Source organism: Sphaerodactylus townsendi, linkage group LG09 (assembly GCF_021028975.2).
Source record: "Sphaerodactylus townsendi isolate TG3544 linkage group LG09, MPM_Stown_v2.3, whole genome shotgun sequence".
Classification (NCBI taxonomy): Eukaryota; Metazoa; Chordata; class Lepidosauria; order Squamata; family Sphaerodactylidae; genus Sphaerodactylus; species Sphaerodactylus townsendi.
The window spans coordinates 35701503-35724743 of NC_059433.1; the positions used below are offsets into that span (position 1 = coordinate 35701503).

General features: G+C 40.7%; 1 protein-coding gene across 9 annotated transcripts in view; it reads left to right on the plus strand.

Moving 5' to 3' along the window:
* RTTN (rotatin) overlaps positions 1-23241 on the plus strand; it is a 121731-nt gene that overhangs the window by 95439 nt on the left and 3051 nt on the right. For all 9 annotated transcript variants that reach the window (XM_048507845.1, XM_048507852.1, XM_048507851.1 and 6 more), the window contains 7 exons: positions 2374-2479; positions 3338-3435; positions 7294-7371; positions 7826-7952; positions 11440-11642; positions 16647-16914; positions 21161-21264. In XM_048507845.1, coding sequence (XP_048363802.1) covers positions 2374-2479; positions 3338-3435; positions 7294-7371; positions 7826-7952; positions 11440-11642; positions 16647-16914; positions 21161-21264 — 984 coding nt within the window. The remainder of the gene's footprint in view (positions 1-2373; positions 2480-3337; positions 3436-7293; positions 7372-7825; positions 7953-11439; positions 11643-16646; positions 16915-21160; positions 21265-23241) is intronic.

Below are 23241 nucleotides of genomic sequence, written 5' to 3' on the forward strand. Positions count from 1 at the left end.
TGAGAGTCTAGGGGCAGAAAAATGCCATGGTAGAGCCTCAGCTTCTAGGCCAGTCTGAGAAATAAGTTTTGACTCATCTTTACCAATTCTGGCATTAAAATCCCCCGCCAACAACAACCTGTCAGGATTGTAATTTTGAAGAATATCATTAACATAATTATATAAACCCGACCAGAGTTGGTCGTTCTCTGAGACCTCAAGACTAGGGGGAAAATATAGATTTATAATTAAAAAGGTACAATGCTCCCCACTTAACAACAACGATTGAGCCCACTTCTCAAAAGGTTGAAGTTCCTTAATAGTAAAAGGAAAATTTACAGAAGTGAGGATAGCAAGGCCAGATTTAAAACGCCCTTTTGCATGACTTTTAAAAGCTGAAAGATGATAGGTGTTAAACCCTGATAAATGTGGGGGGGGGGGGAAGGGACCAAGTTTCTTGGAGCATAATGATATTGAACCTGGTTAGGAGATTGGAAAATTCAACATCCTGGATCTTATTATGCCAACCAGCAATATTCCAAGTTATGATCTTTAAGCAATGATCAAATAGTCAATCTAATTCAATAAGTTTGTTTAAAGAGCCATTTATGTCCTCGTAAACACATCCATTAGTCCCACTATTAGTTGCTTGAAGATGTGATCTATTCTGGAAGGAGGTTGAAACATGCGTAAACCCATGGCTCTCACCAGCTGTTGGAGAACAGTTGGAAGAATTAGAGTTAATTCCAATATTAACGGACATAAGTTCCTGTGCCCAAGAGAGGCCTTCTGTCTGAGTGGGGATATAAACATCTCTGAAAGCACGAGGATCCAGTTCGAGTTCTTCATTACTGATCACAGGATAGGTCTCTAATTCAGATGGAGATGAGGATGAGTGGTCTCTGGGTATACACTCCAAAGAGGGCAAAAGTGAGCAAGTTTCTGAAATTTTAGTTTGTGGCGCCGCAGCAGGCAGACAGGGGTCAGGAATGCCAGCAGGCCTTGTAGTCAGATTATTGTCCACTTGTAGACAGAAAAACAAGGGATCCTCAATTGGGTTCTGATTGCAGCCCACCTGTAGGAGCGCAGATGAAGCAGATAGAGCATCAACAGCAGAGGATTGACATCCATAAGGCACCAACTGGTTGGCTTTCAGACCCCCATCTGTATCTTTAACAGTAATAGTTCACACGCATCCAGGCCTTTACTGGACTCCGTGAACCATTTTAGAATGTCAACAGCATCCTCAGAATTAGGTGGAAAAGAAAGATAGAGCTGAGTATCATCTACATTTTTGTGACATCACATCCCAAAGCTCTCAATTACCCCTTCTAGTGGTTTTAAGCAGATATTAAATTACATGGAGGATAATATCTAATCATGTGGAACTGCATAGGCCAATGGTGGTGAACTATGGCACGCCAGATGTTCATGGACTACAATTCCCATCAGCCCCTGCCAGCACGGCCAATTGACAATGCTAGCAGGGGCTGGTGGGAATTGTAGTCCATGAACATCTGGAGTTCCATAGGTTTGCCACCACGGGCATAAGCCAATGGCCATGGGATAAGTAGAAATCCTCTATCACCACTGTCTGGGACTGTCTTCTTGGTTAAGTCTCAAACCATCTTTAGTCCCAGATCAGAGCAACAGCTCAGCTGAATACCATGGTCACTGGGTGATGAAGGCTGCTGAGAGAGCCAGCACATCTAGCTTGGTCAGACTTCTTCATCTTGTTCTCAGTAGAGGTTGTCTCCCAAGGTGACCAAAGTAGTTTCTTTTCCTAATCCTTGGGCCCAGAAAATTCAGTCTCCTCCAAGAGCTCCCAGAGCTAAAAAGCATCCATGCACTCTTAGCACCTTACCATAAATGGAAGCCACTGAGAGGACCAGAACAATCAGAGTACCACTCCATCTTCTAATGAAGATCATCCACCAGGGCAACCAAGGATGTGTTTCTGCTTAATTTCTATAAATTGGGGGTGGGGGAGAGTTCAGGAAAACAGCTTAAAGCATCACCTGGAAGCAGAATCATGCTGCCCACACTTTCTTTTTCTTCGCTTCCCTTTAAGTTGTCTTTTTCCCAGAGGGGTGCTGAACTTGGAAAAATATCTTGTTCAATGAAAAACAGTTTTGGGGATGTTAGCAATGCCTGCTTGCCATGATGCACCTTAAAAGGTACCCATGTACCTTTCACATTTTATAGGCATTTAGCTTCTAATATATGGGACATCTCTCTATGATATCAGTTTGTTCCTAAATCTTATGGCTTAATAGGGATAAAAACCAGATTCAAACTGTGTATGTGAAAATTGCACTCATTTAATTCTGAGATTTCTCCAATTTATGTTTTGATTGTTCAGTGTGGTGTGACCAATGTTATATTTATTTGTAGAACTATGAAGAAAAATCTTCAAAAGATATATTGAAACACATTGCTGCAAGTGTTTTACTTCCCCTTTTGGCCATCAGTAAAAGCGCACAGAAGTGTGCTTTGGAAGGTGAGTTATTATATTGTACTTTCAATGAGTTTCTTTACGCCTGTTATGGGGAAAATAGCTTAGTTTTCCAACACTAGGACCAAGCAAGACTTGTTCTATGGCGTCTGTGATTTGGATCTCCTAACTTGTTTTTTAAAAGCATCAATAGAGCTACCTGTTTTGCAATGGAGGAAGCAGCCCTCTGCCGTTTCCTCTGCAGATTTACCGCCCCATCTAGATTGGGCTGTTATGATACTCAAACTACAATACTGGTAGAGAATCTTGCAAATCAAATGTTACGTTCAAACATTAACACATGAGCCACTGTTAGCATATCTCATAGAAATTTGCTTGACATTTTAAATTTTATTTTTAAAAACATTTCTTGTGTTACTAATTTTAAGATTTAAGTGAAATGTCTAGTTCTGTTCGTAGCCTAAGTAACAATGTGAGCTTTCAAGGAAAATTTGGAACTCCTCACTGACTGCTTGGGAAACTATTGCCAGAAAAGTGGGATATAAATAGAGCAAATAATGGGTTAACACTGTTTGTTTTCACTAACAATGAAAATTGTGTTTGAATTTAATAATGTAGTATCTTTAATTAATTTATTTATTTCTTGCATTTGTATTCCACCATAGCTCCAAAGACTCAAGGCGGCTCACAGTAAAACATGCATAATAAAATTGAGTGGGTTTGATTAGAAACTTGTGATCTGATTTTATTATTTGGCTATTTCAAATCTTGCTTTATTTAAATAATAGTGTGTTAGTTGTATGAACTCTATAAAGGTGACTCATGGAGTAGAAATAGATTTACCTGATGCAGTCAATTGTGCATTGTGCTAGTATTTTTAATGGAATAGGTTTTTCATTACAGCCAACCTCATTGAGAGCTGCTTGGAACAGATGAAGCATATTCATGCACAACTGAACCTCGATTCCTTGAGGCCTGGAAAAGTGTTCCAGAAAAAAAAGGTGAAGATTAAGGCTACATTTAAAAATACAGGCTCTATTGAACAGTTTTATCTTAGTTAATCTTTGAATTTTCCAATCTTAGGAATTAGCATTGTGGGGGAGGGTTAGGGGTGGGTGCATTTAATACCTCTTGGAAATTATCCAGTGTAATTTTTATAGTGATTCTCCATTATATTTCTGTTCAGTTGAGATTCTCTTGTTCTTTTCCTTCTGCCTGGGGAAACTGATTGAACTGAGTTGTGATAACTGGTACCCCCCTCCCCCACTGTTGCCATCAAGTTGCAACCATCTTATGATGACCCCATAGAGCCGTGGTGGCGAACCTTTGGCACTCCAGATGTTATGGACTACAATTGGTCATGCTGGCAGGGGCTGATGGGAATTGTAGTCCATAACATCTGGAATGCCAAAGGTTCGCCACCACTGCCATAGAGCTCTCCAGATAAGAAATATTTAGAGGTTGTTTGCCACTGCCTATATCTGTGTAACAACCCTCGGCTTCTTTGGTGGTCTCCCAGCCAAGTACTAATCAGGGATGACCCTTTTTAGCTTCTGAGATCTAACAAGATCAAGCTAGGCTGGACAAATGGATAAATAGATATCTTTTGATAAATGCTGATGAAAGGAATCTTCTGCTCTGAAAATCTTGGCCATTTACAGACGAGGCTTCTCATCGCACCAAACTTATTTTTCCCCTGGGACAGATTTTCATTTATGTAACAGCATTAGGACATTATCTGGGTTAGATGTTCATTTACATAACTGTCCCAATACTACTGTGCCCCAGATGAACAAAAGGTCAGAGTTTTCCTGATGCAGGCAAACCATGATCTTTTTCTCAGCTTCGCTAGGAATGCAATCTAGAAAGAATGCACTATGCCTGCCTTCAGGTATTTTCTCCCCTCCCTCCACCTTCTCTCTCCCATGAAAGGGAATGTTCCTATATTTCGTCCACCCACTTTCCACCCATTTCATTCCTTCCCCTTAAATTTTTGTACTTTGGTAGTGAAATCATTTGGCACACCTCCATTCCCTCCCCTTCCCGGGTTGTTTTCCCCCTAGTCTCTTTAGTTGCATTTGTTTCACACATTATTGATGAAAAAACTCTCCCTGTCAGCCATTTTCTCCTTTCCTCCACCCCCCCCCCCATTTTTGAAAGGATTTCTTGCTTTGCATTAGTGAACAAACATTAGGACCAAAAAAACCCAACAACAAATAAACAAGCCAAGCTGGTTTGTGTGTTCTTTGTCAATTTCGCCTAGTATTTGTGAGTGAAACTCTAAGGCAATCTTCTGCTCTAAGGCAAAGCCTGGGATTGTTTTTTTTGTTTTTTTTGGGGGGGGGTTGCCCTAATGTTAGTTCGCTAATGCAAAGGGGGGGATTGTTTCAAAACTTGGGGGGGGGTAGTGGCTGATGGGGAGCAGCCACAGTAGATTTGGGGGGAAAGGCAGGTGAAAGGGAAGTGCAAAATTCAAAGCAAGGGAAGGGCAGAAGAAAGATTTTGGGGAAAAGGCAGGCAAAAGGGAAGGGCAAAATTCAAAGAAAGGGAAGGAAATACTGCATATATGCAATGCACGACTTTTTTATACATTCAAGCTAGGTACTTTTCCCGGCAACAGTCTCCCATTGGACTAGAGCAGGGGTAGGGAACCTGCGGCTCTCCAGATGTTCAGGAACTACAATTCCCATCAGCCCCTACCAGCATGGCCAATCACATTAAAGGTCAACTATAGCTGGTTGCCCCCAGACTTCCTGCTCCTGGCCCCTGTTGCTGGGCAAACATTTTGCTGCCTAGAATATGACCTTGTGAATCTTTGTTTTATATATCTTTGTTTTATATATCATAACATGATCCTCCTTGATCTGAGATTGCAAATGCCTTAACAGATCAGGTGCTCCAGAGCAGCAGCAGCAAAAGACCATTGCTTTCACCTCCTGCATGTGAGCTCCCAAAGGCATCTGGTGGGCCACAGCGAGCAGCAGAGTGCTGGACTAGATGGACTCTGGTTTGATCCAGCAGGCTCTTTCTTATGTTCTTAAGAATGAAATAGACAATGCTAGTAAAGTGAACAATTATATTTGTATTATCTTTTGGTTGGTTAGACATTGCTTCTGTATAAAAAAGATGGTATTAATGGAACTAAAAAAAGATGGAACTATAAAAAAGAAAAGATGGGAATAATAATGTCATAAGTTGGTTTAAAAGAAAAAAGGGAGTTAGTTGGAAATAATATGCATGAGTTGAATGTATAATGGGAACCAGTTAGATTTTTTTTCTCTTTTACTTTGTTATTCTGATCTTTTCTTTACTAAATGTCACTGTATGGGATGTTGGTTATTTTCCAGGGAACAGAGGTTGATGCTTTGTATTTCATATCTGTTTTTTTCTGTTTTCTTTTCATGTGAGGTGGTGGATCCATCATCTTTGTAGTTGAAGTAATTAAAAATAATAATTTAAAGAAAAGATAATGTGCATACAAATAACATATATGCCCCTCTAGTTTCAATTATTCTTTGTATATCTGAAAGACAAGATGGTCAAGTTATTCCTTGTACATCTGAGAGGATTTTATATTATAGGCTGATGGAGGTTTACATTAATAGACTGTACTCATACTGCTAGATGGATATGAGCTCCCTGTTGTGGAGCCAGTAGAACCAATCTGTTCTTTAGGTCATGCTCTGTACAGGCAATCCACAATTACATCTGTTCTTTGTCAATGTATTACTTTTGTGTTGTGCAATTGAGACAGTACTAAACTCGTGTCACTTGCTCAACCATTTTCTTTCCTAAAAACTCAATTTGTGAGTTTTCATGGGTGCTTAGGATATATTTTTGCCTCCTTGGCAAGTCTCATTGTGAAGCATTCATACTAGGTGTTCACTTTGATGACAGGTGCTGTTTTTCTCTGAGCCTTTAGGTTCTTTCATGTGTGTTGGATATTGAACTAAAGGGGGATATGAGTATTTTAAACACAGGGTCTTACCCTCATATTTGCTAAGTCTAACACTTAGACGTGGATGACTTTTGCTGCAATATGTTTTCCTACCCATTGTTTCTTCCCCACAATTGCAGAGCCAGACCATTTCAAAAGCATTTTTTTCCCAGCTGAGCTCAACTACTGAGGGGGAGGGGACAGTAAGGAAGCTTGCATTTGCCAGCCTAAACCCTTATGATGTAAAAAAAATGCTTAAGCATTTTGCCTAAAAGCTCATATATGCACCATTCTTTGTGTTTCTGTTTGCATGCTCAATACTCAAGACACATCATATTCGGTTCATTGCATACTGCTGCGTATAGAATAATGAAACCCAGTTGCATGAATGTGCAGATGCTTTCAGGGAAGCATTTCAGATTGTAGAACTCTTTTTAAAGGCACAATTCAGCACTTAAATATAGTTATATTCCTTTTATGTTTATGTATGTGTTAAAAATAAGGATTAACTTTTTTGTTATTATTTTTAAAACTCTGGCAAAGATTATGTTTGTTTTCCTTACCTGATTTGATTCCTGTGCCCCTGCATGTCTCATGGCTCTTTGGAGACCAAAGCCTTTTATTGCCAGCTGGTGCATTTGCTGTGATTGAAAACCTAGCATCCCTTATGGATCCTATATTGTATCTCTGCTCCTTTGTGTGTGACAGAACTGAAATACTTCTCTGTGTTGGATGGACTTATTGAAATTCGATAATCTTTTCCACAGACAGTTAGAATGTCAGCATCTTGAAAGGCAAGGTGGTCAAGCACAATTGGGGTGCCTCTGTGGTAAAATAAGTCTAGGAGCAAGAATTGCTGTATATGTCATATAAACTAGATTCTGCTTGGATATTGACACTAAATCACGTTTTGTTCCGCTAGGATGATCACCTCGGCAAAGAATTAAAGCTTGTCATGCAGCTCCTAAGAAACTGTTTCTTTCAAAATGAAGGCTGCAAAGTAAGAAACTGGGGAGAGTCATGCAACATTTGGTAGGAATCGGGGAGACAATTTTCAAAGAGCCATATTAGTAGTTACTTTGAAATAATTCATGTGGAGTTGATCCAGTTTGTTCATTCTAGGGCTCTTCACTCAGTTCAAATCAACCATCTGAATAGGCTGTGTTTGGCAACGGGATGTGAATGTCAGTTTGAGTCTTTATTTTGGTTTGTTGACTAATCTAGATTTACTTCATTTCCTGCCTGCCTCTGAAGCTTAGGATACATTTTGTAAATCCTATACAGAGTTTAAGCTGTGCTATTTAAGACTGAGAAATATTGTCATCTCCCCCTCCCCCAGTTACCATATGTGTTCTACTTGTGGTCTTAGCTATCCGTTTTTAAATTTTTACTTATAACATTACTCATGACACTTGAATTTTTCAGTCTTATTATGTCTTGTCTCTGTCTGGCAGGCAGCATCCAATGGAACTCACCTTATCTCTGTTTTGCACTCTCTGTGGCCATGGTTTTTAATGGACGATTCACTGATGCAAACAACTCTGCATTTACTTTGTGTCTACACTGCAAACCATCCTTCAGGTAACAGAGAGGCTTCTGATATTACTTCCTATGGTCCAGTCAGTGGAAATATGATGAGAAAAGAAAAATTGTATGAGCAAAAATATCTACATTTGTTTTATATTCTCTGTCCCTGCTGCTGCTGCTGAAATCTCTTTTGTTTGAATCGATAACAGATAGAGTAACACATATAAACACTCCGTATGATAATATCTATCACAATTTCACTGATAGTAGTGCCTCAGGTTCTGCCTATGGTCAGTTTTTCCCAACCCTTCAAGACATAATTTCCAAATAGTAATGTCAATATAATGTAGATATTTTGCATGTACAGTCATCTGGTATAAACCAGTCAACATGTTTGTATCAGTAATAAGATTTCTTAGGAATGCACACTTGGCTGTACCTGAACGGAGAGCCAAATATCTGATGTTAACTCTGTCTGCTAGCAACTGTCAACATTGAGCCTTGAATAACTGAATACCACTCAAAGCATTCTGCATTTTTCCAGCAAAGAAGGTGAAAGGAAACTTTCAAACATCTGAGAATATAGACAAAGGAAGTGATCTCCCCCTGTGCAACTCTGTTTGTTCTCATGTGGCTAGCATGTGAAGTCATTCAGTGCACAAATTCACTGACTTTTTTCCATTCCGCAGGCAAAGAACTGTTAACCTATAATTAGTATCTAAGAAGTTGATGGTTTTATTTCTATTTATAACATTTGCAAAGGTTTATCTAGAATGAAAACTTTGTGGGAAGAGTGAAGGATGTCGAGCCTCAACATCACTAGTTATCAAAGCATCTACATGAGTTTTTATTTTAAAAATAGCATAGTAGGAAGATGTGTGGGCTTTTTCTCATGTGAATAGATTCTGAGTTGCCTTGCAACTTACAACAGTTGAAGTTATAAAACATATATAGTATATATGGACTTGGATCCAATAGCATGCATGGGCAAGTGGAATCGGATTGGTACTTGTCTTCTGTCTTTCCTGGCAAATGGCTCTCTTTATACAGAGGAGACTTTCAAAAGTAGCATGATGCCTGGTGTGGGAGAGGGCGAGGTGTCCGCTTTCTATTTAAAGAACAAAAAAATCCATTGCCAATGCCTACAGTGGCTGTTTGGACCTACCCATGCCTGTGAATCTGATTTGCTAACCGTTTACATTTGTGTCAAATGAAACTAACTTCCTCGGAGAACCTAGATCAGGGGTCTGCAACCTGCGGCTCTCCAGATGTTCATGGACTACAATTCCCATCAGCCCCTGCCACCTTGGCCAATTGTAGTCCATGAACATCTGGAGAGCCGCAGGTTGCAGATCCCTGTCCTAGATACATGCATGGGCTTTTCCCTGAAAAAATGGCTCACTGGGGGAGGGGGGAGTGGAATCCTTTCATGCCACAAGAAGCAAGCAAACATCTAAGCTAGGATGAAAGGAACCATGGATGAACAGACAAATGACCAATAGCAAGTTTGAGCCTCCTTATTCTTATATGCTGCAGTTAAACAATTTAACCACTAACAGTGTGTGACAGCTTTAGGAAATCAGACTTTGCTGGCTTTTTCAGATAGCAGGCTATACAAAACAAGATCTCCTACTCTTTATCACTGACTGATCTTAATGCTTTATGGCTTATGTCAAGTGTTTTTGCAAAACTTAAAAGAAAAATCGGGCTTACCTGGCAACATGCCAGTCAACCAAAAAGGGGGGAAAGGTGACAACTTTATTATTTTGTAAAACTTCTATACATTTCAATGTACAAACTTCAACAGAGGGATCAGTTATTTTGTGCTGACATGGAAGCTTTTTTGTGCAGATTTTTTGCGCAGGCTCTTGGTAGATTTTTTGCGTAGGGTCTCAGAGCCCTGTCTAGATGATTGAGTTCATCAGGGAGAAGGTGAGGTTCACAAATTTGTTTTGCACGATCTGTCAGAGTTTTGATTATGCCCCTTTTCTGTTGTGGATGGTGATTGGAGTTTTTATGTAGATACCGGGCTGTGTGTGTTGGTTTTCTGTATACTGTGTGGCTCAATCTGCAGGCTAATGGCTACTCCACAACAGAAATCAGAAGAGCTTTAAGACCAAGAGAAACCCAGAGGACTGAGGAGAAACAGCCCACCACAGGAAAAATATTTCTACCATACATCAAGGGAATCACAGATCAAATAGGGAAACTGATGACAAAGCATTACCTACAAGCCATCTTCAAACCCACCAGGAAAATACAGCAGATGCTACGCTCAGCGAAGGACAAGAGAGACCCCCCTCACTTCTGCAGGAGTCTATCACATACCCTGCAGCTGTGGAAAGGTCCACATAGGAACCACAAAACACAGCATTCAGACTTGTATTAAGGAGCACGAAAGACACTGTTAGCTTAACCATCCTGACAATCTGCAGTTGCAGAACATGTGTTAAACAAAACTGGACATAACATTTTATTTGAGAACACGGAAATTCTGGACAATTCAGAAGGTTACTATGTCAGATTGCACAGGGAGGTCATTGAAATTCACAAACACCAAGACAACTACAATAAGAAAGAAGAGACTCTGAAAATTAGCAAAGCTTGGCTCCCAGTACTTAAAAAATGGACTGAAAACCCCACCCGCAATACAATACATTCAACCACACCTTTGCATAGCAAGTTCCACCCAAACACTTAATGATTGGTTCCCCACCCTGGGGCATAGACAATATACCACACTAAACTTCCCCTTCTCACTAGACAAAGTGAGAAACAGACTTTTCTCTGTGATACACCTCTGAAGATGCCAGCCACAGATCCAGGCAAAACGTTAGGAACAAGATCCACCAGACCACGGCCACACAGCCCAGAAAACCCATCAGAACTAGCTTTGTTTTGTTTTTAAGTTACAGTAAGAGAACTGACAAAATTTGAAAGATGTTTCTTTCAAACTTTGTCTGTTTTTACAATAACTTAAAAACAAAACAAAGCTACTCCTTTGAACAATTCTTGTATGCAAGAAATGTTGTGTTGATATTAAGGTGATTTGATGACATTTTCTGTCTTTATCTTTCAAATTGATGTTTTGCTATTTTTTTATTTTATGGCATGTGTTAATTCTTCACTGTAGCTTTAAAAAAGTAAATAAAACCAAAAATTACTTCCAATTTCATACACAGAAATGATACCCATAAGAACCTCTTTAGATACAATCATTCTTATATATACACCCACAAACATATATCTCAATCATTTCTGGTAAGTAGAACCTGATATTGTGCTTTTTGCTATTTAAAGCTTTAAATAGATAGGATTTATTTTTTAAATTTATAATAATTTTAATAAAGAGCTGATAAAACTATTTCCTGCCATTTTTAAAGTACCTTTGAAATGTCCTGCTCAAGTGCACACAGCTTCTTGAAGACCTATGTTGTAAATAAGAACTAAAATCAATAATTTTCATATAAAATGTTTTTTTCCTAGATGAAAAAAAAATGTCTGATGTATTTAAATGCAATTATATGTTTCATTCTTTAAGGCTGTAGTCTCCTGTGCATAGCAAGTAGTGGATTATCTCCTCATCAGACAATCCAGAGAATTGCAGCTGGAAATTCATTAATGCACAGCATTGTGAAGTTAGCATCCCAAACACCAGCTGAGGACAGCATAATTCAACAGATGACCTTTAATCTTCTGGCTAATCTTGTTATAGCTCATGACTGCAAGGGCATACTTCAGAAGGTAGGCACATCGATCTTTCTGAACTTCAGAACAAAATTCATGCCTTGAGTTTTGCTCAAAACAAATAAAGTCATCCAAGACAATCGAATTCCTTAATTCAGGCTAGGTTTATGACAGTATTAAGTTCTAGAATCAGAATGTGAAATGATGCAGGGAGTCTTTAAAAGATGAAAAAACTGAAGTGGGATAGTTTTGTTTCCTGTCTCATCCCTACTTAGCCACTGTGATCCAGGGAGCAGTCACCTCCAGACTAGACTACTGTAACTTGCTTTATGGGCTACCCTTGAGACTACTCCAGAAACTTCAGCTGGTCCAGAATGCGACTGCAAAGATCCTCACAGGGACACTGTGGAGGGCACATATCCGACCAGTGCTCCATCCACTGTACTGGTTCCAGATAGAATATTAGATCAGATTCAAGGTTTTGTTATTAATTTTCAAAGGCTTACACAGTCTGACATCTTTGTATCTGCAGGGGCACCTCTCCCAATAAAACCCCCAAAACTTCACTCAGCAAGTAACAGTTTACTGGTAATCCCTGGCCCCCAAAATAGTCAGCTGTCCTCAACCAGAGCCAAAGCCTTTTCAGCTCTGGCCTAGGTCTGGTGGAAGTCTCTCTCAAACGAGACCTGGGCCCTGTGGGACCTAACTTCAATTCTACAAGGATTTTTTTAATATACAGTAGGTTTGGGGAATCAGAAAGTGAAAACAATTAAGAACTGGGTTTTAATTGTATCGCTTGATTTTATTTCTAATAATGGTGTGACTCTGGAGGGTTATTGTCCATTGAAAAGGAAATTGCATGGTAAGTGGGCATCCCACCACACTTCAGACCACTGGATGCAGTAGTAATGAAAATACATGATTGGTATGTGATTTTGCATTTTACTTCTGTACGATCAGAGGATATATTCTGCAAATTCTTATACTATATTCCTCACAGGTTTAGTAGAGTCAGTTCCTCTTCCTGTACTCCCTAGCCCATTAATCTATATAAATAAAAAGCAAAGGGTCTGTTTGTTTCTTATTGTTGCTCTCTGAAACTACTGGACCAAATGCTGTGAAATTTTCAGACAACGTTGCTCTCTCATCCGAGCGTGTTTTCACCACTTCACATATCTCACCTATGCCAGGTAAACCATCCTTTCCCCAAAAAACAGCTCCATCACTGTCCTTTCCCCCCAAAAAAGCGCCAACTGGTGGACACTGGGCCTGTTCTGAGGTATGCGTTCTGAGGTAATATTTCATTCAGGGAGAGGGCCAGGAGTCAAATGAGGGAGCAGAGGGACCACAGAAGCTGAGGTGACCCAGGCGCGCAGCGTTTCTCTAGAGGTACTGGCCAGACAGAAATGAAATACAAAACCACTCTCAACCTATTATCTAGAAAACAATCACACTCTGCCCTCACCTCCAGTCCCTCTCCCTGAATGAAATATTACCTCAGAACGCATAATCCACTCCACTCTGGTGTTTTACCAAGCCTTAGGAATACAAACCTCTTACAGTACTACGGACTGGCATTCTTCAGACCATGCTCATCATGACCACTGATGCCATTGTATAAGTAATACAATCATTGCACTGCTAATTATATATTCTAATCCAGGATAACTGACTACATTGCAAATAAAAAAAAAACTTCCACGAGAGATTTTAATTGCTTTGAGCGCAGCTTCATCGACAGAATCATAAAAACAGTTCACATATACATAGCCACTGTACATATATGCGGGTGCCCCCCCCCCAAAAAAAACTATCTGAATACATTCATTCTTCAGCCTGTGCTTACAGTGATTACAGAGAAGAATGCTGCAACAGGTTTTCCCCCTGTATGTATCAGAGAGTACATTGGTTTTTCTGCAGCATGGTATTTAGTAAAAACCTAGCCACAGCAGTCCACACACACTGTATTCTACTGTATTTGTGCTTAACTTTTCCGGTAGGGAAATGTTCCCAGTTTCAAATTGGAAGGAGGCCCTGTGAGTTAGGCCACAGGAGCATTCTGCCCACCACGCGCTGCATGGCCTGCTCTCCATGCCATTTACCTCACACATTACTGAGAACTGCGGAGCTTGGGGACGGAGACACAGAGGTCAGGAAGGCAGACTCTGTTTCTTTTCTCCAGCCACACATCTCAGTGCAGCCACAGTCACCCACCACTTCTTCACACGATCACATGGCTTGATGTGTGTGACAATTTCACAAGACACATGTGCACATTAGGTTTTAGGTAATATTTAGGTAATATTTAGGTTTTAGGTAATATTAGGCAAAGCAATTCTACACCGTTTGCACATCATCACCCCATACAGTCCAACACAGTGAACACTCTCACAATTGCCCTCTCACCCTCAGTCCACCAAGCACTTGGACAGATGCTAACTCACAACAGAATACCTGTCTACAGGGACTCCTACTCCCTTTGGAAATTTGGCCAGCCAGATCTGCAAGGCTCCCTTCACAAGAAGCATCCATGGAGAAGGGAGCTGGGCAGGTAGTTCTAATCTGAAATCTCTGAAGTAACGTTGGGTTTGCCCTGACTTTTGAGGAGTGGTTAGATAACGGCTGCTGCCACCAGGCTCTGCCATTGCATACTCCAAGGTAAATTAGGTCTGAACTGTCAGTGCCAGCCTGTGTTGGACCATCCCTGAATTCTACTAAACAAACTACAAACCATAATACAACATTGTGAATCCAATCCAATCCAATCTGAAAAGGGAAAGAGGGGTTCTATTTGGCCAGCCCAAAAGGCTATGCTGGGGATCATTGGACCTGCATGGACATCTGTGTGGGTTGCGGACTGTGATGAGGAAGAAATTTGCCACAGCAACGTGTGGCCGGGTTCCGCTAGTAATTGAATAGAAATTGGGTTTTGCTTAAGCAATAGTATTCAGTGGTAATGTATACAGAGGAAAAATATATAAAGTAGTCCTTTTTCATGAGGATAGGAATCAGCTTCTGATGGTGCGGTATTAAAAGCTTTAAAGGGATTTTAAAGCACTTTTTATAGGGATTCCTGTTCTTTATAAGTCATAGGATAGTTCTGTAAAATACAGTTGTGATGAAAACAGGCATTATAACTAGAAACAAAACTGTTTATACCAGTCATTTTGTTTTAAAATCAATTGTGCCATCTGTGTCACCTTGTCAATCTTCCCTCCCTTCACTCTTTGTTTTGCTATCATCTCATTAGTATCTTATGGAAAAAAATGGCACTGTAGAAGTGCCTGTAAGATTGTGGCAGTTGATTGTAAATGGGTTTTAGTAGGTATAGATCTCTTAGAAGAGCAGAGATACAGGCATAAGTTTTGATACTTGAGACAGGCAGGCTTTTCTTATTTAATTCTTTGCCTGTTCATTCAGTACTGCAATCATGTTCTTGGTTTTCCAAGCTACTGCTTCTATTTCTGTGCCATCTCACCAGTTCTCGCTATTCTGTGCTTGAAAGTAAACTAATTTGTATAAGTTGTGCATGCAGCTCAAATACATTTTGACATTAGACCCACCTTTGCTGTACATTGTCATGTGATGACATTTCTTTTGCAGAAAGGAGGGTTTCCATTCCCCAATAGTCAACCCCACCCTAGTCAATATTGTTACTTTGTAAATGAAATGTGAGGGATGTGCTTTTCTCCACAAATGATTGGTTTGTTTTGATGCAATAATTCTTCTTTGAATAGTGCAGTTACTTCCTGCGTATGCCTGATGAGCACTGTCAGAAAGTTTCTCAAAGCCATTCATCATTAAACAGTTTTCTGTCTTCTCTGAGCTCATGATCGCTCCCTCTCCTCCCAAGGCAAAGGGTGGGACAAGGCAGTCTAGTCCTCTTAGCCACCAAGTAGAAATAGGGGCTTGGTAACTTTGTGTTGGCATTGTACATCTTTATGTGAAGATAACTACTTGCCTCAACTGCTGCTGAGCATTTTAAATCCTGAAAATTGTACATTCTTAATCCTGTCTTAGCTTTGCTAATCCAGGATAGTAACTCTATCATCTGGCCAAATGCTAAGAAGAATTTTGTGAGTCATTAAGGCCCATAAATAGATCCTTCATAATCAAAACAGTTGCCTTAAATCTAAAACACATGTTTATCTAAAATACATGTTCTGAATCTAAATTGGCTGATAATTTATATCCAGTACTCAGATGAATGAAAGCAGATTTTCTGGATTTCTAAGGGACACTTTTCCATTTGAAAGAGTTACCTGTAAATAATGTATATGTGTGTAATGTGCCATTAAGCCATAGCTGACTTATGGCAATCCAATAGGACTTTGGAGGAAACTAACAAAGGTAGTTTGCCATTGCCTTACAGTGCCCCTGGTATTCCTTGATGGTCTCCCATCCAAGTACTAGTTAGGGCCAACCCTGCTTAGCTTCTGAGATCTGATGAGATAAGGCTAGTTTGGGCTATCCAGGTTAGAGCTGTAAATAGCCTATTCTATATTTAAATCCCATGTCTGACAGTGTCAGAAAAATCCAGTCTCAGATCACAACTGTTGTGCAACTTTGTTCTATATCTGAATGCACATCAAGGAACTATGGCAACAACCAAAGCTGTATAATGTCATTATTATTACCACCCAAAATATCACAGTATGTGTAGGTTTCCAGGTTGCCCAAAAGTCTTCATCAGGTTCACTACAAAAACAGTGGTAGTAGAGGGGACAAAAATGATGCTTCAGGGCTCAATGGACTATCCTTCTCTGTAACTTCTAGAATCTTAAGAGTACAGAATTTATCAGACTTAATGCAATTATTTGGGTACAAAACAATATCAAAAAATGGCTATACTCCCTTGGAATATGAAAAAATGGCCTAACTCCCTGTCATAGAATTGCTTACTTCATATTCTCAAAGAGACTGACAGTTTTTTTCTTGTCTGTTTCAGTAGCCTTTAGTATACCCTGAAACCTGGTGTGACTTTTCATGAGATTGCTTCAGTTGTGGTTCTTGAGGGTCTGGCTTATTAACATGGTATATTTCTCCCTTCTTTTGTTCCAGAATAACTTTCTGCAGAACTTTTTGTCATTACCATTGCCAAAAGGAGGAAATAAATGCCTTGGTATTCTAGCTGTTGCTTGGCTGAAACTCCTGTTTAACTTATCATTTGGAGAAGATGGGCAGCAAATGATTGTGAAGATGAATGCAAACTTAGATCAACTTGTAGAGATGACCAAGTACAAACACAAGAGTAGTCCGTATATGGTTCTCCTTATTTTGCATAACATTTGCTTCAGTTCAGCTAACAAAGCCAAGATAATAGCTAATGGTAGGTATCAATTGCTTTGTCTAATTGGTTATCATGATCCAACACTGCTACTGAAATTGAAATGAGGGTCACTCACTGCAACACCTCCCACTCCCCGAAGAGAGACAGAGGCCCAACGGGGGTGAGCATGTTGCTGAGGGGTGGATGTTTGATAGCTGCCTTTAGCCTAGACACTCCCCACTCACGCACACACTCAAGCCCTTTTGTCAAAAATCCTGTCAGGAAAACTAATAATAAGCTGCCACCAGCTTATTGAGGTAAAAATTGAATTTAGAGAGGTTTTTGAAAGATAAAATGAAACTAGATATTTACTTAGATGTTACAGAGCAAATGCAGTCTCCCTTAAATGGCAATTTCAGTTACAAGATATAGCTTCACTTAAATATGGCTGTTTCAGTTTCTAGATAACTTCACACATGCACAGGTGTCTCTGTTTAGAGTAAACCTTTCATACACTGTCCTGAACACTCTTCCTTAACTCCAAAGGGAACTCGCACTGGCTTGGGACAGATTAAGCTCTGGGATTTCACTAAACCCACACTTAACTCTGCCAGTTAAGCTAATCACACCCTCCTGAACTCTCTGGTTCAGTATCTAGGTGTCGTCTCCTCATGAGACAATAGCCAAGCCCTCTGTGTGGTCTTAGGAGTATCCCGGTAAAAAAGAGTGAGCACACCCTCTCTCTGGCTCCTGGCTCCTGCATCTCAGCCAGTCAATCAGGTGGTGCTCTGGTTAACACTTGGTGCTCCTCCCTGTTAGCAGCATACTGTGAATTGACAACTGCCTTGTACCTATAGTTGGTAACACATCTGAGACCAGACCACACAAAACTGTAGGAAACACTTTTTTCTCTTGTATTTCCAGCCATGCCAAGTTAATGGGCTAAAGAAAGTGTGGTTGTTGGTTGGCTAAGGCTTGAGTTTGTGATCACTGAGACTTTTTCTTCTGTCTTGCCTTAAGAAGGTATGCACTGCTAAGGAAGGTGAGATGGTAGTAGTTTCAAGTGCCTGTAATAACAGTCATGCCATTGGCTAGAGGGTTGCCATTTCAGTTATTCTGAAAGGACAGCCATTCAGTTTACTCCAGAAACCAAATTCCTGAATTCACTTTGACTTTATATAAGAGCTACCTAGGCTGCTTTCACATTGCCTGGCTTCTGGAGCAAAATGAGATATATTCAATGTAACCCACATCCATAATAATCTACACATGCAATAAGCTACATAGATTAGTTGTTCTCAGTCCAGAAGTCAGGGATCTTCAGATTGGTCCCATGAGTTGATATCTCAATTTTTATATAGCTGCCGAGTTTCCTCTGCTGTGCCAGACACAGATACTGTCTTTTTGCATGCTGAGAAGAGCAGTAGGGTGATACGGCAATGTTATACAATAGAGGAGGAGATTCTTCCATGTTGAGAACCTTGGCTTGTTCCTCACTGGAGCATACCTCTAGGTCAGTGGTGGCAAATCTATGGCACTCCAGGTGTTCATGGACTACAATTCCCATCACCCCCTGGCAGGATGGCCAATGAACATCTGCAGTGCCATAGGTTCGCCACCCCTGTTCTAGGTGCTTGGCTTGTGTTTCCAGTCTCCAGTTATTTTGGTCTGCTGCCAATGATCCTAGTTTTTAAATTGCAATCATAATTCTGATTGTTCTTCTTCCTGTCATATGACTAATTTGATGTGACTTCCTGTTACTTGGTCCCATGCTCAATGGGTTCTTGGTCTGGAAAGGTTGAAGACCACAGAGACTAAGGAATTGTTAGGTCTATTCTTGTGTGATCTCTCAAAGTGGGAGCAACCTGTCATGCCTCTGGACTGTTCAATAATGAGACTTTGTATTCAGTTGATTTCTTTATTATGGAACAGCATCAGGAAAAAGCATTTAGACTTCTGTTACCAGAACCAAAGTTTAAGTGCCAAAACACCTTCCATTATACCCCTCGTCATGCTCCACCATGTCACATGACACCACCCCTTGACACCAGTCCCAGGTCCAGAGACAACGGTGCCTTCACTTAGGTCAAAACAACCCACACTCCCCAGTGCTGTGGAGGGCAACAGCTAGCAGGTGTCTAACAAGCAGATAAGGCTTTGCCTAGGAAACGAATCTAACGTAAAAGCACACATGAGGGAGGAAAAAGGATTCCACATCCCACCCAGGAGACATGGCTGGATCGAACCAGAACTAGGCAGATCATGACACAAGCTAGCCTGCTTCTCAAGTACACTGTGAAAGAAAGTTGTCACGGACCATTGACAAATTTGCATTCCTTCCCAGTGCTACCCATTTTTAGTGTGCTTTTTGCAAATATGTTTTAAAAGGCTGTATTTTGAAGTTTGAAGATGTTGTTGCCTTATTGGAAAACCCATTGCAGTGGGGCTTCTTCCTAGCTTTTCCTAAAAGTCAGGCCACAATTTTGTCCCATTTCTTCAAGTACTTGCACACTTTATGAACTTATAGTATAATCAAATAGATTCATGGGGGTGGAAGGCTGAAGAGACCACAGAAAGAACTATAGTGATTTGCTGATGAACTTCTAACAGTTTCAGTTTTCAGTTACTGCAGTTTTCTAGACACCAGTATGAAATATAGTTGACTTGGAGCACAATCAGTCTTCCATGTTGAACAAAAAGGAGTCTAAGCACAGTGACATTCCAGAGGAATCTTTTGGAAACAGCCAGAAAAGAAAAATGAAAAATATGGGCTTTTAATTCTGTACCTTGTATGCATATGGACATATATATTACATTTATTTTTAAATTTTATTTTGTTGGATTTATATTCCGCCCTATTCCCGAAGGGCTCTGGGCCCTTTAAAATAATTTAAAACAATCCATAAACATTAAGCAATAAACATATACATCCAGACTAATTAATCGTTTAAAAAACGCTGAGATGGTAATTAAAAGAAAAGTCAGCATTCCCACCTTCCCCCCTCCCCCTGGAGACCAAAGATATTATAGTAATCAATCTGGCTGGCTGGCTGGCTGGAATGGCCTGGTGGAACAGCCATGTCTTGCAGGCCCTTCGAAACTGACACAACTCCCACAGGGCCCTGACGTCACCAGGCAGCCTCTAAAAGCCCTGACTCTCATCAAAGCCAGTCGGATATCCCTTGGTCCGGATATCACCAGGAGGTTCCCCTCTGGTAAACAGAGGGGCCTTGTAGGGCAATTATGGGGTGATGTGGTCCCAAAGATATGCAGGTCCACTACCACTTAAGGCCTTAAAGGTCAATACTAATACTTTGAAAATGACCCAGAACTCGATCAGCAGTGTGGTTCTCTAAGAACTGGTGTTAAATGATCCTACAGTAAGCAGCCTTGTGGACAAGCTTTAATTTCTGGATCAGAGACAAGGTAGCCCTGTGTAGAGTGAATTACAGTAGTCTATTCTTGAAGTAACCATTGCATGGATTACAGTGGCAAGGTCTGGTTTAGAGAGATATGGGGCCAACTCCCACATCTGTCTAGATGGAAAAAAGCAGTCTGGGCTGTCCTTGTGATCTGGTCCCCAGCGACAAACTGGAGTCCAGAATTATGCCCAGATTCTTGACTGATGCAGCTAAATGTACAGCTGCACCATCCAGGGTTGGCAGCCGGAAATCCATAGGTCTCTCCCTCCGGCCAAGCCAGAGTGTCTTCACTGGATTTAACTTCAGTCTGCTTGTTTTCAACCAACCTGCCACGACTTCAAAACAATGCTGGAGAACCTCAGGGGCAGAGGCCGGTCGGCGCTCCATCGTAAGAATGAGCTGGCTGTCATCGGCATATTAATGACACCCAAGCCCAAAGCTCCACACCAGCTGAGCAAGGGGTCGCATGTAGATGTCAAACAATGTCAGGGAAAGGATGGCCTCCTGCGGCACCCCACATTCAATGCGGTAATTTAGTGCGGCAATATTCTAGCCATCTTTGTTTTGCAAGTTTTGTGTCTCATTACTAGCATACAGCTATCAGTGATGTATATCTTACCTATAAATTAAGATGCCTATAATTTCTGGGCATTATAGTTTAATTCAGATTTAATTTTGCAAGTACTGTTTTCTGATGGAACAACCACTGGGTAGGGGTTGATTATATTATTATAAGTTTTTGTATTATTATTTTGATTCATATTTGCGTAATTATTTGATTCATATTTGTGTAATTATTTGTGTAATTATTATGATTATATAAGTTTTCTGTATATGGTGGTCTTTGTTAGGTACATGTGTGGTCTTTTGTTGTTACCCCTTAGATAAAGTCATTGCAGTGCTGTCTGCTTGTCTGGACAGTGATAGCCCCATGGCTCAAAGAATAGGCGCGTCGGCACTTTGGGCTTTGCTTCACAATTGTCAGAAGGTTAGTGTGTCACAAAAATACATTTTAAAGATCAGTTCTGCCATTTTTATACGGAAGTTCTACAAATGTGTTCCTTTATTGCACATCCATCACACCCCTCCAATAGCACATTCAAAGGCTAATACCACTGGCTAACACAAAGGTTAACACTGAACTAAAAGCTTCTGTTTGTTCCATGCGCCCTTTCCACCGTTCCTTCTATCTCATTACATTGTCTTCTTGTCTGCCTTTCCTTTGGCCACTATGGCTCTCAGTTCTCCTTCAGTCTTCTTTACAGAGATACATTGGGACTGCACCTGCACAAACCAGCAACAAACCAAGCTTCCTAACTAGAGGGCACTTTTGCCATTACATATGACTTGTGACCCCTTTCCCTCCAACAGTCACATGTCAATGGCAGAGCAGTTCCCTTTTCACCATGACAAGGATCAGTCATGAGTGAGCTTTGTTGCATATTTTGAAGAGTTTCAGTGAGTTTTTCCTTAATAGAGATGTGAGAGATTTAGGTTGTACGTTAGCTGGAAGAAGTCAAAATTAGACCCTTCTCCTACGGTACAGTTCATATGAGGTATTGATGTTATTTTGACATTGGTCAGATATTCTTTCATGTTGCAGAGGATGCTTTATTTTCCACCCTTTCACTTTAGCTTCTGCCACCATCCCACATTTCAAGAAGAATCTGCCCACCTGCCAGTTTTTGCAGTTCACTCAGCACGTTGTAGGCTGATACTCTGAGCGCCTGCCATGTCACAAGTTCCGCCAGCACGTTTTCTCCCTGTGACAGCGAGTATGACAGCCATGTCACTCATCTACAGCAAAAAAAAAAAAATTCCACCCTCTGCAACATGAAAGAATATCTGACCAATGTCAAAATGACCTCAACACCTCTTTTGAGATAGTTAGTCTCATATGAGGGGAGTGCACATTAGGTTGAAACCTACCTCTTGTCCAAGGGCACACTCTCCTTGGGGTTGCAGGCACATTCAACACAAGCCCAGAGTGGCAGTAGCATTTCTTCAAGATGTGTTGATCCAAGAGGTGTGCAGAGCTGCGATGTGGGCATCTGCAGAGACCACTGTGAGACATGTGCTGGATATGCATGCCAGAAAGGAGACAACCATTGGAAAAGCTGTGTTACATTCTTTGTTTAAATAAAGTTGTTGAGAACTCTTCCCACCACTGTGTTGTGTGAAGCTTTCAAGAATCCCAATGTGTGGATTATGCAGAAGACTGAAGAAGGCAGGGTTGCACTTACCTGTAACATCTGTTCTCTGAGGTCTTCTCTACAGACACACATTCCTTTCTTTGATGTGAGTTCTCATTGGGAGACTTGTGGTTGCTCAGAAGATTCTGAGGGAGAGGGCACCCTGCTGTTGGGTATGTGACCGTTGAAAGGAAAGGGCTCACAAAAAGCATTTAACTGCAAGAGCACCCTCTAGTTAGGAAGCTTGAGACTCATCCATTGCTGGCCTGCACAGGTGCAGTCCCATTGTGTGTCTGCACAGAAGACCTTGAAGAGTAGAAGTTATAGGTAAGCACAACCCTATCCTATCGCTTAGTTTCCCTACTTTCTGAAGTCTGGAGCTAATTAGTTTCCAGTCTTTAATCCTGCCCACATATCGCTTCCTTCCATACGGCCTGTGTGATAATGTTCTTAGCCAAACTGACAGCTACAGCTTTTCCCCAGAAGCTGGGCTGTGAACATTTTGTTGCTGGCAGCTTGGTCTCCTGAGTGATTAGAGTGTTTGTGGATATTCTCTAGCATTGGTTAAATAATAGAAGCTTTCCCTGCTACGAGTGCAAGATGGAAAAGGTCCATATCATAGGAAACATCAATTATGTATCATGTATGACATTAGCTATTGTTTCAAGCCAGTGTCAACTCAGATGTATGAACAAGGATGAATCATTACACTACCGTTGCTATCCTACATTCCTCTAAAACCTTCTGACCTATCAGCTATCACAGAGACCTTC